Source organism: Diplotaxodon limnothrissa, unplaced genomic scaffold (genome assembly GCF_057381915.1).
Source record: "Diplotaxodon limnothrissa isolate DT_005_m unplaced genomic scaffold, D_limnothrissa_male_GT1.1 unmapped_scaffold_4, whole genome shotgun sequence".
Classification (NCBI taxonomy): domain Eukaryota; kingdom Metazoa; phylum Chordata; class Actinopteri; order Cichliformes; family Cichlidae; genus Diplotaxodon; species Diplotaxodon limnothrissa.
The window spans coordinates 1,729,583-1,744,313 of NW_028188558.1; the positions used below are offsets into that span (position 1 = coordinate 1,729,583).

At 42.6% G+C, this 14,731-nt stretch overlaps 1 protein-coding gene across 1 annotated transcript; it reads right to left on the bottom strand.

Moving 5' to 3' along the window:
* Positions 1-2,251: 2,251 nt before the first annotated feature.
* On the bottom strand, positions 2,252-14,174 carry LOC146606868 (uncharacterized). The gene is made up of 3 exons (XM_085349303.1): positions 14,145-14,174; positions 2,371-3,332; positions 2,252-2,276 (listed from the first exon to the last, which is right to left on the bottom strand). The coding sequence occupies exons 1-3, from the start codon at positions 14,172-14,174 to the stop codon at positions 2,252-2,254; spliced, it is 1,017 nt and encodes a 338-aa protein (XP_085205429.1).
* Between the last annotated feature and the right edge of the window lie 557 nt (positions 14,175-14,731).

A 14,731-nucleotide genomic window follows, 5' to 3' on the forward strand; every position in this document is an offset into this window, starting at 1 on the left:
ATAACCGTATGACTGTCCCCGCCACTAACACATGACCCTACGCTGTGTCACTGCATCATTCCATGTTTGGCACTGATCACCACCTGCACTCATGTATATATCTTTCTACGTAGCACTTTTAATTCTTATTCTTACTTTTATTTATTTATTTATTTATTTATTTTCATGTCTATTTAAGTGCAATTTTTTTATGACAGTATGTTTGCACTGAAGCACCGCAGCAATTTCCTAATGTTGTAAACCTGCTCAACATTTGGTAATAAACCCCTTTCTGATTCTGATTCTGATCTAGCAGGGTGACAGAAAAACCCAGGGTAACTTCTAAGGACCTCAACGTCTCTCTCACATTGTGTTTTTTAAACATGCTTCCATTTGTCACTTCAGTCTTTACTCTGAAATACAGGAAGAGAAATCATGGCTGAAACAATTTCTCATGAAACCAGGGGTGTGGTCCAACAGTCAGTTTGGTGAGGAAGGTTCCTAACTGAGAGAAGTGACCCAGAAGTATCTGTGTAGCAGCCACAATGAATCCAGATCATGAGCTTTATTAACTGATCAAAGTCTCTTCTTTCATCTTCTGTATCATTCAGTTTGCATTGGTAATGCCCATTATTGTAATGCTTTTTTAAGACGAGCAAAACTTTATTTCACTTTGGGTTAGCTGGGATAAGTGATGGATAGAGGGAATTTTACTTCAGCCACAGAAATCCTAAACAGGAAGGAGGAGCAGAGTTACAGTGGATCACTATCCAGCAGGGAAACAAGGTTTATTTCAATTTCTTGGCCATGAGTGAGATTTACTGAGTGGGCAAATTAGGGAGACGACACCATCAGATCCCGAGCCCTCCATGTGTTAATCAAGAGACGGCTGCTGTGCTACATCCATAAATAATGAATAAATTAGGAGCTAAAGCTGAAAGGACAGTTTATTTGTACCATCAGTGAAGATATTTTACATTTGAATTTTTTATTTAACATTTGCAAGATTCAATAACATAAAGAACCTGAACAAGAAAACATTTATGTGGATCAAAATACATTAAAACAAAAACTTTATAATAGGAAACAGAGTTTTCAACCAACTGATGAAAAGAAAGCTAACCACTTGACATGAACACTACAGTAGGACAGTTTTGAAAGCTTAAAATGGAACTAGGGGAAGAGTTTGATTCACAGCTGCCTCATCAGATTTTTACAGGAGATTCTATCTGAACTCTGTGGAGCCTGATCTCAAGCTTTTTGAGTCTGACACAGAAACCAGAGGATCTTTCTGTGTCTTCAGATTCACTGTGATCCAGTGATGGGAGTGATTTCAGCCCTGAGTGATCGCACTGATGTTTGCACAGAGCAGACAATGAGGTGAATGTTTGGGCACATTGGTAACAGTGAAACAGTTTATTAGTAACGTGGGATCGTTTGTGTGCAGAGTATGAACTGAGATTCCTGAAGCTCTTGTCACACTGGTCACAGCTGTAGTTTCCTTCCATGTGTCCACGTTCATGAATGTTACGACTACCTGAATGTGAGAAGCTTCTGTCACAGTGTCTGCACTTGTGTGGTTTCTCTCCTGTGTGGACTCGTTTGTGTGATTTAAGCTGACCTGCAGTGGTGAAGGATGACCCACACTGATCACAGAGGTGCTTTTTAACCCCACTGTGAATCAGTTCATGTTGTTTTAAGTGATTTGTTTTGGTGAAGCTTCTCCCACATTCTTTGCAGTATTTCAGTTTGTCTCCAGTGTGTCTACGTTGATGTACTTTTAGGGTCTTTTGCTGACTGAAAGTTTTTCCACAGAGGTCACAATGAAAGTCTTTCCCACCACCACAGTGATGACAGGGTTGAGAACTGGATCCATCTGTGTCGCTCTGCTTCTAAACAAAGACACAAAGACAGTGTAAGTCAGTCCTTCAACATTTGTATCCTGATTTCGCCTGAAATAAAGAGCATCTCTGCAGACGTCCAACTACATTTGACTGTTTCAGTTAACACACTCAGTTTACTGGGCTGCAATAACTACAATACTACCACCATAATACTACAGTAATACTAAAATCATAACTGAAAGGAAAATCTGAATAATCACTCAGAGCTGCTTTTCCATGCAGTAGAATTGCTAACATGCTAACACAGTTTAATGAGCAGAGTTGTTCCAAACAGTCAGGCTAAAATGACAAGATAACAATATAAATACATACCTCACAGTAGCTGCACTTGTAGAGTCTCTTTCTGGTGTGGATCTGTTGGTGTCGTCTCAGGTGATGTGGAGTTTTAAAAGTCTTCTCACACAGGTCACATTGATAAGGTCTCTCCTCAGTGTGGGTAAACATGTGTTGTTGTAAGTGTGCGTCTGTGGTAAAGTATTTGCCACACTGTTCACAGCAGTACACATCATGTCTAGTGTGAATGCGTAGGTGTGTATTTCGGCTCCTTCTCTGGCTGAAAGTTTTTCCACAGATGTCACAGCTGTATGCCTTAATTCCAGAGTGGGTAACTAGATGCTTCTGTAAGCTGCTACTGTGAGTAAAAGCCCTGCCACACTGATCACAGCTGTACGCTTTAACTCCACTGTGGATGAGTTGGTGTTCTTTTAGGGAACGCTTGAAGGAAAAAGACTTTCCACACAAGTCACAGCTGAACGGTCTCTCTCCAGTGTGGATGACCTGATGCTGTTTTAGTGAAGCCGTCACAGTAAAACCCTTCCCACAGTCGTCACAGCTGTATGGCTTAATTCCAGAGTGGGTAACTAGATGACTCTGTAAGCTGCTACTGCGAGTAAAAGCTCTGCCACACTGATCACAGCTGTACGCTTTAACTCCACTGTGGACGAGTTGGTGTTCTTTTAGGTGACCCTTCAAGGAAAAAGACTTTCCACACTCGTCACAGCTGAACGGTCTCTCTCCAGTGTGGATGACCTGATGCCGTTTTAGTTTAGCCCTCACAGTAAAACCCTTCCCACACTCGTCACAGCTGTATGGCTTAATTTCAGAGTGGGTAACTAGATGACTCTGTAAGCTTCTACTGCGAGTAAAAGCTCTGCCACACTGATCACAGCTGTACGCTTTAACTCCACTGTGGATGAGTTGGTGTTCTTTTAGGTGACCCTTCAAGGAAAAAGACTTTCCACACTCGTCACAGCTGTATGCCTTAATTCCAGAGTGGGTAACTAGATGCCTCTGTAAGTGGCTACTGTGAGTAAAAGCTCTGCCACACTGATCACAGCTGTACGTTTTAACTCCACTGTGGACGAGTTGGTGTTCTTTTAGGGAACCCTTCCTGGAAAAAGACTTTCCACACAAGTCACAGCTGAACGGTCTCTCTCCAGTGTGGATGACCTGATGCCATTTTAGTTTAGCCCTCACGGTAAAACCCTTCCCACACTCGTCACAGGTGTGTTTTTTCTCTCCCTTTCTTCTGTGAGGTTTGTCGGCCTCCTGAGAGCGCTGACTTCTGGCTCCATGTTGGTCCTGCAGTGACAGAGATACAAACAGAGGCAGTGAGTGAAATGCAGTCGTGGAACAAACTCAACCTTCAAACTCCATTAACACTAGTTTTAAACCTGAAGGTGGAGCGTGGCACCAAACACCTTAAAGGTCTCTTATCCCCACCTGCTGGTAGTTCTAACACATTACATCCAACCTGCTGTTAAAGATAATTCATGACTGTTCAAACACTAAAATCACACACACACACACACACACACACACACACACACACACACACACACACACACACACACACACACACACACACAATTTTATAATTTAGATTATTTTGTTGTTTCCTATTACATATTTCTATAATTTGTATAGATTTATACAGAATTATTCAGTGATAATAAATCCTATGTTTGTTTATTCTAAAGGAACCCCGTTAGCTTCCACAACAGATGTTGCTCGTCTTCTGTCAAATACTCACATAAAATATTACACAATAAAGTGGATTCAAGATATCCACATAATTTCACTCTTACATCCACAGTGAGGTTTCACAATTGTTCAAATATAAGCAATCAATAATAATAATAATAATAATATCAATAACATTGAGGCACATTACACAAATTTCAAAAACAAATCATGTCTTACAATATTTACAACAACTAAAAGCTCTGTAAATCGGCTTTTAAGTGTTCATTGAAGTTTTGAATAATTCTCTAATTTTTTAAGGCAACTTATTCCACTTAAAAGTTGCTCTAAATGTAACAGTTTTACAAAACGTTACTTTTAACTCGAGCATTTACTAAATTACAGCTTGTTGAAAACTGTGTAATATGATGATGTATTTCATCTGGATACTGCAGCTGAGCAGAATAAATGTGGTGTGTTTAACAGAATTGCTTTCTTTAGAACTACAAGTAAGCCATAGAATATTTTAGCCTGTACAGGAAGCCAAGAAAGGTTATTATGCATGTTATCAATATTAGTATAGTATGAACATCTTCACACTAATCTGGACGCCTTATTCTGGACTAACTGAAGTCTGTTAAGATCTGTCTTATTAGCTGCTGACCAAATGATTGAACAATACTCCAGATGAGACATTACTAGTGCATTAATGACATCTTTCATAATGAAGAAGTGATACACAAAGAGCATTTCATAGCCATAGCTATGCCTTGTCGGCAGAGTTATGTGACATTAGTGATGTTTGTACTTTCAGCGTTAACTTGGTTTTAAAGCCTTTAAAATATACGCCGTTCAATAGTCGACCTTAATCTGACAGAGAATGTGATGATTTTGTGGATAATTAAAGTCAGTCATATATCCACAAACACAACAAGCTGAAAGTCAGTGATGCTGCTCGGTTTGCAGTCCTGAACATCACGGCACAAGCAGGATTCACTGCACTGTTAATGTTAGCTGTGTTATATTGCTGCCTCTGTTCGGTGGTGTCGAGCCAAACGCACTTTAACGTGTGTTTGAACGAGCTGTTCACTCGTTAAGCTGAAAGAAAGATGCTTTAATCACAGCAGCCACACATGTGTCCACTGCACCATCTGGAACTCTTCTTGTTTACACTCGTAATAACACAAACACTAAATCCTGCTCTGGTGCTGTTGTGTAGCAGTGTGTACACCTGAGACTGTCACCTGTCTGTCTGTCCTGCACTCTCTCTCTGTTTCTTTCTCTCTGATTGTGGAATAAAAGTATGAACATGTGTTTATAAGTTACACTTGTGTTTGAATCCTGCAGCTTATCACACATTTGATTTCCATGTGTGACGACTGCAAGTGTCCAGAGTGAGGACAGACTGAGGGAGCCACTGCTGCACATCATCTGTGAGGCTTTGCAGCCCTGATGATCCACCAGGACAAACTCAGCAGTGTGTGAGGAAGAGGAGGAGGAAGAGCCAGCAGCAGCTGACAGATGGAGAGAATAGACAGACTGTTCCCTGTTTGTGAAGGACTGCTAGGAAAGTTTAACATAACTGTCTGTGCTGAATCAGTCTTATTAGGTAATGTTCAAATAATGTGATCATCCCAGTGTTTCCAGTGTGGGAGAAAGTACTCAGGGCCTTCAAGTTACACACTATGAAAGGCAGCAACAAGTTTAATGTTCAGAAACCTAAAGTCTGTATCAGCAGCAGAATGGAGCTAAAAATAAATGTTGGTTTCAGTTCTATGAAGCTTTGAGTATTTTGGATCAGTAGCTGCTGTGTTTGTTGCATCATATTGCTGTAACTGTTTATATGCTTTATATATTCTGAGCTAAGTTGATCTATAGTGTTACATCATATTCTATAAGGATGTTATGTGTTTGTAGACTTTCTGCCCAGTTTGACCCATTTAGCAGAAGTCAGCCTGTTTAAGGCTCTGATATCTATTCTGTGTGACTTACAGCAGTTATGACATGGTCTGATTTTCTCACCCAATAAAGGAATATTTCATATATCAGTCTACTCTTCATTCTATCAGACACAGTTATCGCAGCTCCTACATTTGCTTTTTACACATATATGTAAGCATTCAGCCACATTTAGTACCAACATATTAAATGAACAATATTTGTCTCTTATATATGATACATCTGTATACACACTGTCACAGATACTTGTCTGTGAGTGAAGTGATTAATATGATAACTATAATATTGGCCATATTATATTTACATTACCACAGTGAGATGACTTTAGTCTCATGAACAACATCAGCTAATTGTTATTTACAGCTAATCTTAAACGACTGTTCAGCACAGAAATGAAGCCCAACAATCATGTTTCACAGTCCTGTGGTCTCAGCCTCAGATACTCATCAAATCACACAGAGCTCATGTAGAAACAAATGAACTAAATATGTTCTCCTTCATTTCTGTCAAACAAAGCTGTATGAAACGTTTCCAGCTGTTAGTATCATGGTTGCTAGGCAACCTGGGCAGCGCGACGGAGGCTAGACGTCCCATTTCACGAGCCTACGAGCCTCGCACTTCGGCCTTAGCGGTCTTTGAGTACGCGGCCCTTGAGGACTTTAAAGCTGCAGAACCTGAATCGGGATACAGCCATGATGATCTCCAGCCTCGTGCTCGCCAACATTCTCACCTGAGTTAAGAAGACGATCACTGAAATGGTCTCAGCAGGTCCTTTGATGACAGCAATGAAATGCAGTGGTAAGGCTTTTTGGGGATTAAGTTCATTTTCATGGCAAAGAAGGACGATGCAGTTCATCTGATCACTCCTCATAACATTCTGGAGTGCAGGCAAAATGCTATTATAAAAACTTAAGCAGCAACTTCTCCAGGTTCCAATATTTATGCAATTCTCAAAGCTTTTGGCCACGACTGTATAACCTCTTCTGAAGTTTAGTGGATATTATACATGGTTATGCTCAGGATGTGTCGGCCAGTTTCCACTGGAAACGCCTTTTGGTTAAACTGTCAGCGAGGAATTTGCATTTGCACTGTTACATTTTTATATAACTTTAATGCACATAAACAACAGCTGCTTGTTTCAGTGAAAATACATTGATGGCTTTTTAATAAAGTTGTGCAGCTGTAAAGTATTTTGTCTGGTGTCAATTCTATCGTCAGCTACATCGTTATGGCAAATGTTCAAATGTATATGGTGATAAATATCTTTGGTCATATGGTCCTGCTCTGTCTGTCACCTTCTGTGTTGAGCTCATTGTTTCCTCTGTAGTGGCTGAGCTGAGTCCAAGTAGCTGAAAATGTTCCTCTGCTGCTCCGTCAGACTCTCCTCCTCCTGCTGATCAGCTGGGACACAAAACAGATCTTTGTTAGGCTCCACACTGCACTGAAGAGTCAAAGTGTCTCATATGTTCATCTGACAAGTAAAAGAACACATTTTTGTTTCCCGAGGTGGGCAACTTGTTGGAAACAAACACAAAAGGTTTGAGCACTGATACCTGCCATTGCTGCCATTGAAAGATGCAACGCCAGCAATGTGGATTGTCAAGACTCAAACCAATCATCAAGCAAAGACAACAGGGATCATTTGTTTCTGTTTATTTAGCATTCACAGCATTTGTAGTTGCCTTCTGTGCAGGGGAAGTCCACGCACACTGTGTGGTACCGCCATCCGCAGAAGGTGCATTCAACCGCTGTAAGAGAAACGAGATTGTCTGAGACTGAAATGATATTCACTAAAGAAGTGGTGATTTGTAAAACTTCACATTTTGATCTGGGACGTACTCTGCATGAAAACAAGCGCTCACTCTTCCTGCTCAACAAATGACAAGGGCGGAGCCTTATACCACGTGATACAGAAGCTGTGCCGTGTGATGCTAAAATTAGCAGGAAAAAACTACGGAGAGCACGTCAGGGATGACGAGAAAGTGACAGGAGAAAATCCGTCCCGGTCAACCACCCAAACATCAATAACGGGAACCTTATACAGCGCTTCCCTATACACGTCGAACTCCCGCAGGCACAAAGACATTACGGAGGCTATCACTTATCACCTGACCAAAGATATGGCTCCATCAACACTGTGCAAAACGAGGGATTTAGGAAAACGATCAACACCCTAGACAAACGCTACACAGTGCCGTCCCGCAACTATTTTTCTATTGTTGCACTACCTGCTCTGTACACGCAGCGTCGAGCAACGGTGGAGACGGAATTTCAAGCAAGACAACATTTTGCTGCAACAACAAAACGTGAGACATTTGTTGTTTTTATGTTTATTTGTTGTTATGAGAGAATCATGATCTCAATTCTAAGCCAAAAAAATCGTGATTCTCATTTTATGCAAAATCGTGCAGCCCTAACATTAACACAAAACTATTGTTTCACCAGAGAAACACACATGAAGAGAGAGAGAGAGACAATAACAGCGACCAAACAGTCGTCATAATTCGTCACACAATGAGAAAAGGACAAATCAACAAGTAACAATGACTAATTAATATTAAAATCTGTAACATAATGTATTGTTTGGAGTTTAGTCTGATTGGTTCAGGATGACCTGCCATTATCCAATCACACATCTGCTTACCTGCATCTTTTCTCTTTTTTCTAACCTGAGCACCTGATGGCTTTGAACTTTTGTTGTCCATCTTCCATTGGTTTGAATTTTGCGCTCCAGTACAAACACAAATCCCCCAACCCGAGGATCAGCACAATTAACCTAACAGCAGGAACGTACAGAGGGGGGGGGGGGGGGGCTACAGGGGCTTGAGCACCCGCCCCTTTCCTGATGGTGCCCAAGGTGCCCTTTTGTTGAGGCAACTTTTTTTTTTTTAAATTATTATTATTATTTTTTAATGTGTGTGTGTGTGTGTGTGTGTGTGCGGAGTCCTGTCTGTGCCCCTAAAACAATAATATTTAACTATTAATCACAGTTTTGCTAAATAAAAGGATCTGGCTTGCATCAGTCACATGATCACATTTAACCAATGATCGCCCTTGACGGCAGAACGCGCTGGTTACGAGCCGGGAACGAGCTCACAAAGAGCACGCGCATTTTTAGCGGTCCGGAGCTGTAGGAGAAACACAAGTTAACTCAGAGACACAGACTGATGCGACAAAACCAGTAAGTAGGTGTACAGCGCACACTGTAGTGTGTAGCACCCAGGAGTATTAGCTTATTACGTACACGTTGGTAAGCTGTCTTGTTGCAACTGACGAACTGAAACAAACGAGCGTGCTGTGTGTGCAACAGCGCGACAAACATTACCTGTCCTTTTATTAACTGCACAGGTAGTGCTGGTCACAGCTGCTGGCTACCTGTGTAAGGCTGTCATGGGTCTGTAGCTCTGTCACCGTTTTAGGGAACATATTTAGTTTTAAAGTAAGTTTCCGGGCTTTTCCTGCCTTTCTGGGGGGATTATATTTCACTAAAAAACGATCTAATATGCATGTCCACATAATAATGCATTATTATAATTATAATATATTAAAAACACACGCTGTATTTTAAAGAACATACATTAAGAAGCAGATTATATTAGATTTATATTTTAAATAAGACAAAATTTGGATGTTACAGCAGTAAAATGATTGTATCTCTACAGTTTAAACATGTAATAAGCTTTGCCCTGCACAGAGTGGATAGTGAAACAAATGGAATCATCATAATGACATTATTTCATATTTATTACTTCCCCTCCTCATTGCTTTATTATTGTAGCTCTAGTAATAAATAATAATGTAAGGATTCTGGATCAGCACCATGATGCCCATAGTATATACAGTATTCTGAAGAAGGTCTAAAATGTCACTGTGTGTGCATGTGTGTGTTTTATTTAGATGGATTTTAAAAAAAATATTACTCATGATATAACATTGTCCAGACATGGCTGGTAAGGACATGAGGAGGAAACAGCAGGAGCTGTGTGAGGCTACTAAAGGCAGTGCTATAACATTTTTCTGTCATCATTTTATTATAGATTAAGTGCAAGAGTTGTTAGGTGTGGATAATTAGATTATAGTTTATTGCAATAGCAAGTTGTGCCTTGTTCTCACATAGACAGCAAGTGCAGAGTGATATATGAAATGATGGGATGGAAGGAAGAAGAGAAGCAAAGAGTGATTCACAGGCAGAGCCTAAATTATTTCTCACAGTTTTTTGTTGCCTTATGGTTCCAAGCGCTGTCACCAATCTTTGCATTTTGTTATTATCTCATGACACTTGTTTAATCAGCTACCATCTCTCCTGTGGACTTTTTAATGTCTACAGTCTCAGACCAACACAGCCCTGCCCTCATAGCTGGACTGGCCATCGGGCATACCGGGCACTTGCCCGGTGGGCCGCTGGCGATTTTTTGTTTTTATGGGCCGACCGTTTTTTTTTTTTTGTTTTGTTTTTTTTTTGGGAAGGGTATAAACAATGAAAGGTGTTGGATTGGCCAATTGGTCATGATCGACTCTGGGCTGGACCAATTACAGCCGAGGAGGTCGGATGCACCCTCCCCCATGTTTAGCAATCTTATAGACGAACTAAAGAAAATGGAGAACAAAAAAAGGAAAGGAGGTGCCGAAAAAATTAGGGCCAAAAAGAAACAAGCCCTTCAGGCAGACGCTGCCAAATGTGTGAAAATTACTGAATTGTTTGGTGGTAGCTATGGCACAGCTTCCATAGATTTAGCAAGATCAGCAAGTGGTGGAGGCCAGCAGGTGGATGAAGGAAAGGGGAGGCAGGAGGAGGAGAGACCCGAGGCGGCCGCCGGTCATAGTGGCAGAGGAACTGAACTTCAGGTAAGAAGTTATGACCTGCTGTCTATCTGTGTCAGATATAAACTAATTTTAGTTGTAGTTTGTTTTCGTTGTGGTGACTTTATACAGTCGCTTAGAATAACTCGTACAGCGTAACTAGCATGACGGAGTTTATATACTGCTGGGCGGGTGCTATGAAGTTACTGATAGTAAATTTTATTTTATGCTTAAGGTTAGTTTCTCAAACTTCTCAAAGTCTTAACAAATTGTGCCAATCCATGTTGCACCAGCTGATTTATCATCAAAAGTGGAGAAGTCTGTGACAGAGGAGACAGAAGAGCAGCAGAGAGAGATGGAGCAAGAGAGAGAGATGGAAGAGCAGCAGAGAGAGATGGAAGAGCAAGAGAGAGAGATGGAAGGGCAAGAGAGAGAGATGGAAGAGCAAGAGAGAGAGATGGAAGGGCAAGAGAGAGAGATGGAAGAGCAGGAGAGAGAGAGATGGAAGAGCAGGAGAGAGAGATGGAAGAGCAAGAGAGAGAGAGATGGAAGAGCAGGAGAGAGAGATGGAAGAGCAAGAGAGAGAGATGGAAGAGCAAGAGAGAGAGATGGAGCAAGAGAGAGAGAGATGGAAGAGCAAGAGAGAGAGATGGAAAAACAGGAGAGAGAGATGGAAGAGCAAGAGAGAGAGAGATGGAAGAGCAAGAGAGAGAGAGATGGAAGAGCAAGAGAGAGAGATGGAAAAGCAGGAGAGAGAGATGGAAAAGCAGGAGAGAGAGATGGAAGAGCAAGAGAGAGAGATGGAAGAGCAAGAGAGAGAGAGAGATGGAAGAGCAAGAGAGAGAGAGAGATGGAAGAGCAAGAGAGAGAGAGAGATGGAAGAGCAAGAGAGAGAGATGGAAGGGCAAGAGAGAGAGATGGAAGGGCAGGAGAGAGAGAGATGGAAGAGCAGGGGAGAGAGATGGAAGAGCAGGAGAGAGAGAGATGGAAGAGCAAGAGAGAGAGAGATGGAAGAGCAAGAGAGAGAGATGGAAGAGCAAGAGAGAGAGAGAGATGGAAGAGCAAGAGAGAGAGATGGAAGAGCGAGAGAGAGATGGAAGAGCAAGAGAGAGAGATGGAAGGGCAAGAGAGAGAGATGGAAGAGCAGGAGAGAGAGATGGAAGAGCAAGAGAGAGAGATGGAAGAGCAAGCGAGAGAGATGGAGCAAGAGAGAGAGAGATGGAGCAAGAGAGAGAGATGGAAGAGCAAGAGAGAGAGAGATGGAAGCGCAAGAGAGAGAGAGATGGAAGAGCAAGAGAGAGAGATGGAAGAGCAAGAGAGAGAGATGGAGCAAGAGAGAGAGATGGAAGAGCAAGAGAGAGAGATGGAAGAGCAAGAGAGAGAGATGGAAAAGCAGGAGAGAGAGATGGAAAAGCAGGAGAGAGAGATGGAAGAGCAAGAGAGAGAGATGGAAGAGCAAGAGAGAGAGAGAGATGGAAGAGCAAGAGAGAGAGAGAGATGGAAGAGCAAGAGAGAGAGATGGAAGGGCAAGAGAGAGAGATGGAAGGGCAGGAGAGAGAGAGATGGAAGAGCAGGGGAGAGAGATGGAAGAGCAGGAGAGAGAGAGATGGAAGAGCAAGAGAGAGAGAGATGGAAGAGCAAGAGAGAGAGATGGAAGAGCAAGAGAGAGAGAGAGATGGAAGAGCAAGAGAGAGAGATGGAAGAGCGAGAGAGAGATGGAAGAGCAAGAGAGAGAGATGGAAGGGCAAGAGAGAGAGATGGAAGAGCAGGAGAGAGAGATGGAAGAGCAAGAGAGAGAGATGGAAGAGCAAGCGAGAGAGATGGAGCAAGAGAGAGAGAGATGGAGCAAGAGAGAGAGATGGAAGAGCAAGAGAGAGAGAGATGGAAGAGCAAGAGAGAGAGAGATGGAAGAGCAAGAGAGAGAGATGGAGCAAGAGAGAGAGATGGAGCAAGAGAGAGAGATGGAAGAGCAAGAGAGAGAGATGGAAGAGCAAGAGAGAGAGATGGAGCAAGAGAGAGAGATGGAGCAAGAGAGAGAGATGGAGCAAGAGAGAGAGATGGAGCAAGAGAGAGAGAGATGGAAGAGCAAGAGAGAGAGAGATGGAAGAGCAGGAGAGAGAGAGATGGAAGAGCAGGAGAGAGAGATGGAAGAGCAAGAGAGAGAGAGATGGAAGAGCAAGAGAGAGAGAGAGATGGAAGAGCAGGAGAGAGAGAGATGGAAGAGCAGGAGAGAGAGATGGAAGAGCAAGAGAGAGAGATGGAAGAGCAAGAGAGAGAGATGGAAGAGCAGGAGAGAGAGAGATGGAAGAGCAGGAGAGAGAGATGGAAGAGCAAGAGAGAGAGATGGAAGAGCAAGAGAGAGAGATGGAAGAGCAGGAGAGAGAGATGGAAGAGCAAGAGAGAGAGATGGAAGAGCAGGAGAGAGAGATGGAAGAGCAAGAGAGAGATGGAAGAGCAAGAGAGAGATGGAAGAGCAGGAGAGAGAGATGGAAGAGCAAGAGAGAGAGATGGAAGAGCAAGAGAGAGAGATGGAAGAGCAGGAGAGAGAGATGGAAGAGCAAGAGAGAGAGATGGAGCAAGAGAGAGAGATGGAAGAGCAGGAGAGAGAGAAGAGCAAGAGAGAGAGATGGAAGAGCAAGAGAGAGAGATGGAAGAGCAAGAGAGAGAGATGGAAGAGCAAGAGAGAGAGATGGAGCAAGAGAGAGAGATGGAAGAGCAGGAGAGTGAGAGCCAGGGCATCGATGACTTTGCTCGCCCTGAACCTGCCATATTACAGGCCTTCTTAGATTACCACCCACAGCAGAACAGTAGCAGTGCAGTTGTGATGAGGGTGTTCAGCTGTAAAGATGGCACCAACAGGAAGTGGCTTACTTATTGCAAAGAACGCCATTTATTGTTCTGCTTTGTGTGTCTGGCATTTGCAAGGCTGACTGACACCAGCACATTTATAACAGGCATGAGTGACTGGCGACATATACATCTGCGCACAGAGGAGCATGAAAAGAGCAATACACACCAGACCTGTGCTGAAGCTTTTTTCTTAAGGTGCTCAAAAGGCAACATCAGGAGCTTGTTTGCTGGCAGTCAGTTGTCAGCTCACAGAGCACAAGTGAAAAAGAGACGGCAAGTTTTAGAGCGTATAGTGGATGTGATCAAAGTACTTGGGAAGAGGGGACTCAGCTATAGGCATGTGGAGAATGAGGCTGCATACATTTTAGGTGATAACACCATCGATCATGGTAACTTTCTGGAACTGATTGTGTTATTAGGCAAGTATGATATGTGCCTTGGAGAACATTTGAATGACTGCATTGAAAAAAGCAAGAAGTTGCATCAGACCAGTGGATCAAGAGGTAGAGGATCTCTCATCACCCTACTCTCCAAAACAACTGTCAACTCAGTGATTGATGCACTTGGCCATCTCCTTCAAGAGAGCATCGCCAGTGATGTCCAGAAAGCTGGGATGTTTTCTGTTCAGCTAGACACAACCCAAGACATCACAGGTTATGATCAGTGTTCAGTAATCATCAGGTATGTTACTGAGTCTGTGCAGGAGAGGCTTGTCTCCATAGTGAGGTGCGAAGCATCCACGGGGCAGTACTTTGTAAACTTGCTTTCCGGAGTTTTAGAGCATCTGAATCTAGACAAGGCCATGTGCATTGGGAATGCAACAGATGGTGCTTCAAATATGCAGGGCCAGTACAAAGGCTTTTCAGCACTTATGACTGCCCAGTCTCCAACTCATGTGCATGTGTGGTGCTATGCACACATACTTAATCTTGTGATTGCTGACACAACACAAAGTGTCATTGAAAGTGGATCACTCTTTAATTTACTTAATGACATAGCTGTGTTCATCAAGGAGTCCCATCACAGGGTTAATCTGTGGGAGAAACAAACCGAAAACACAAGACACAGACGCCTCAGTCCAATAGGTGAGACACGGTGGTGGGCCAAGCACGATGCCCTCCAGAAAATCTTTGGACATTTTGGAAAACCAGATGATGGCCTCTTCGTTGATGTAGTGCTGACGATGGAAGCCATTGAAAAGAGGGAAAAAGAAAAGCCAGCTGTTTGTGCCAAAGCACGAGGCTTTAAAGAGTGTCTCTTGAAGCATGAAACTGTGT

Coding starts and splice junctions, on each gene's coding strand:
- LOC146606868 (XM_085349303.1), bottom strand. CDS start 14,174: ATGGAGACAAGCCTCTCCTGCACAGACTCA. Junction 3,333..14,144: donor GCCTCTCCTGCACAGACTCA/GTAACATACCTG, acceptor AAATGGCATCAG/GTCATCCACACTGGAGAGAG. Junction 2,277..2,370: donor GATGTGTACTGCTGTGAACA/GTGTGGCAAATA, acceptor CTGTGTGAGAAG/ACTTTTAAAACTCCACATCA.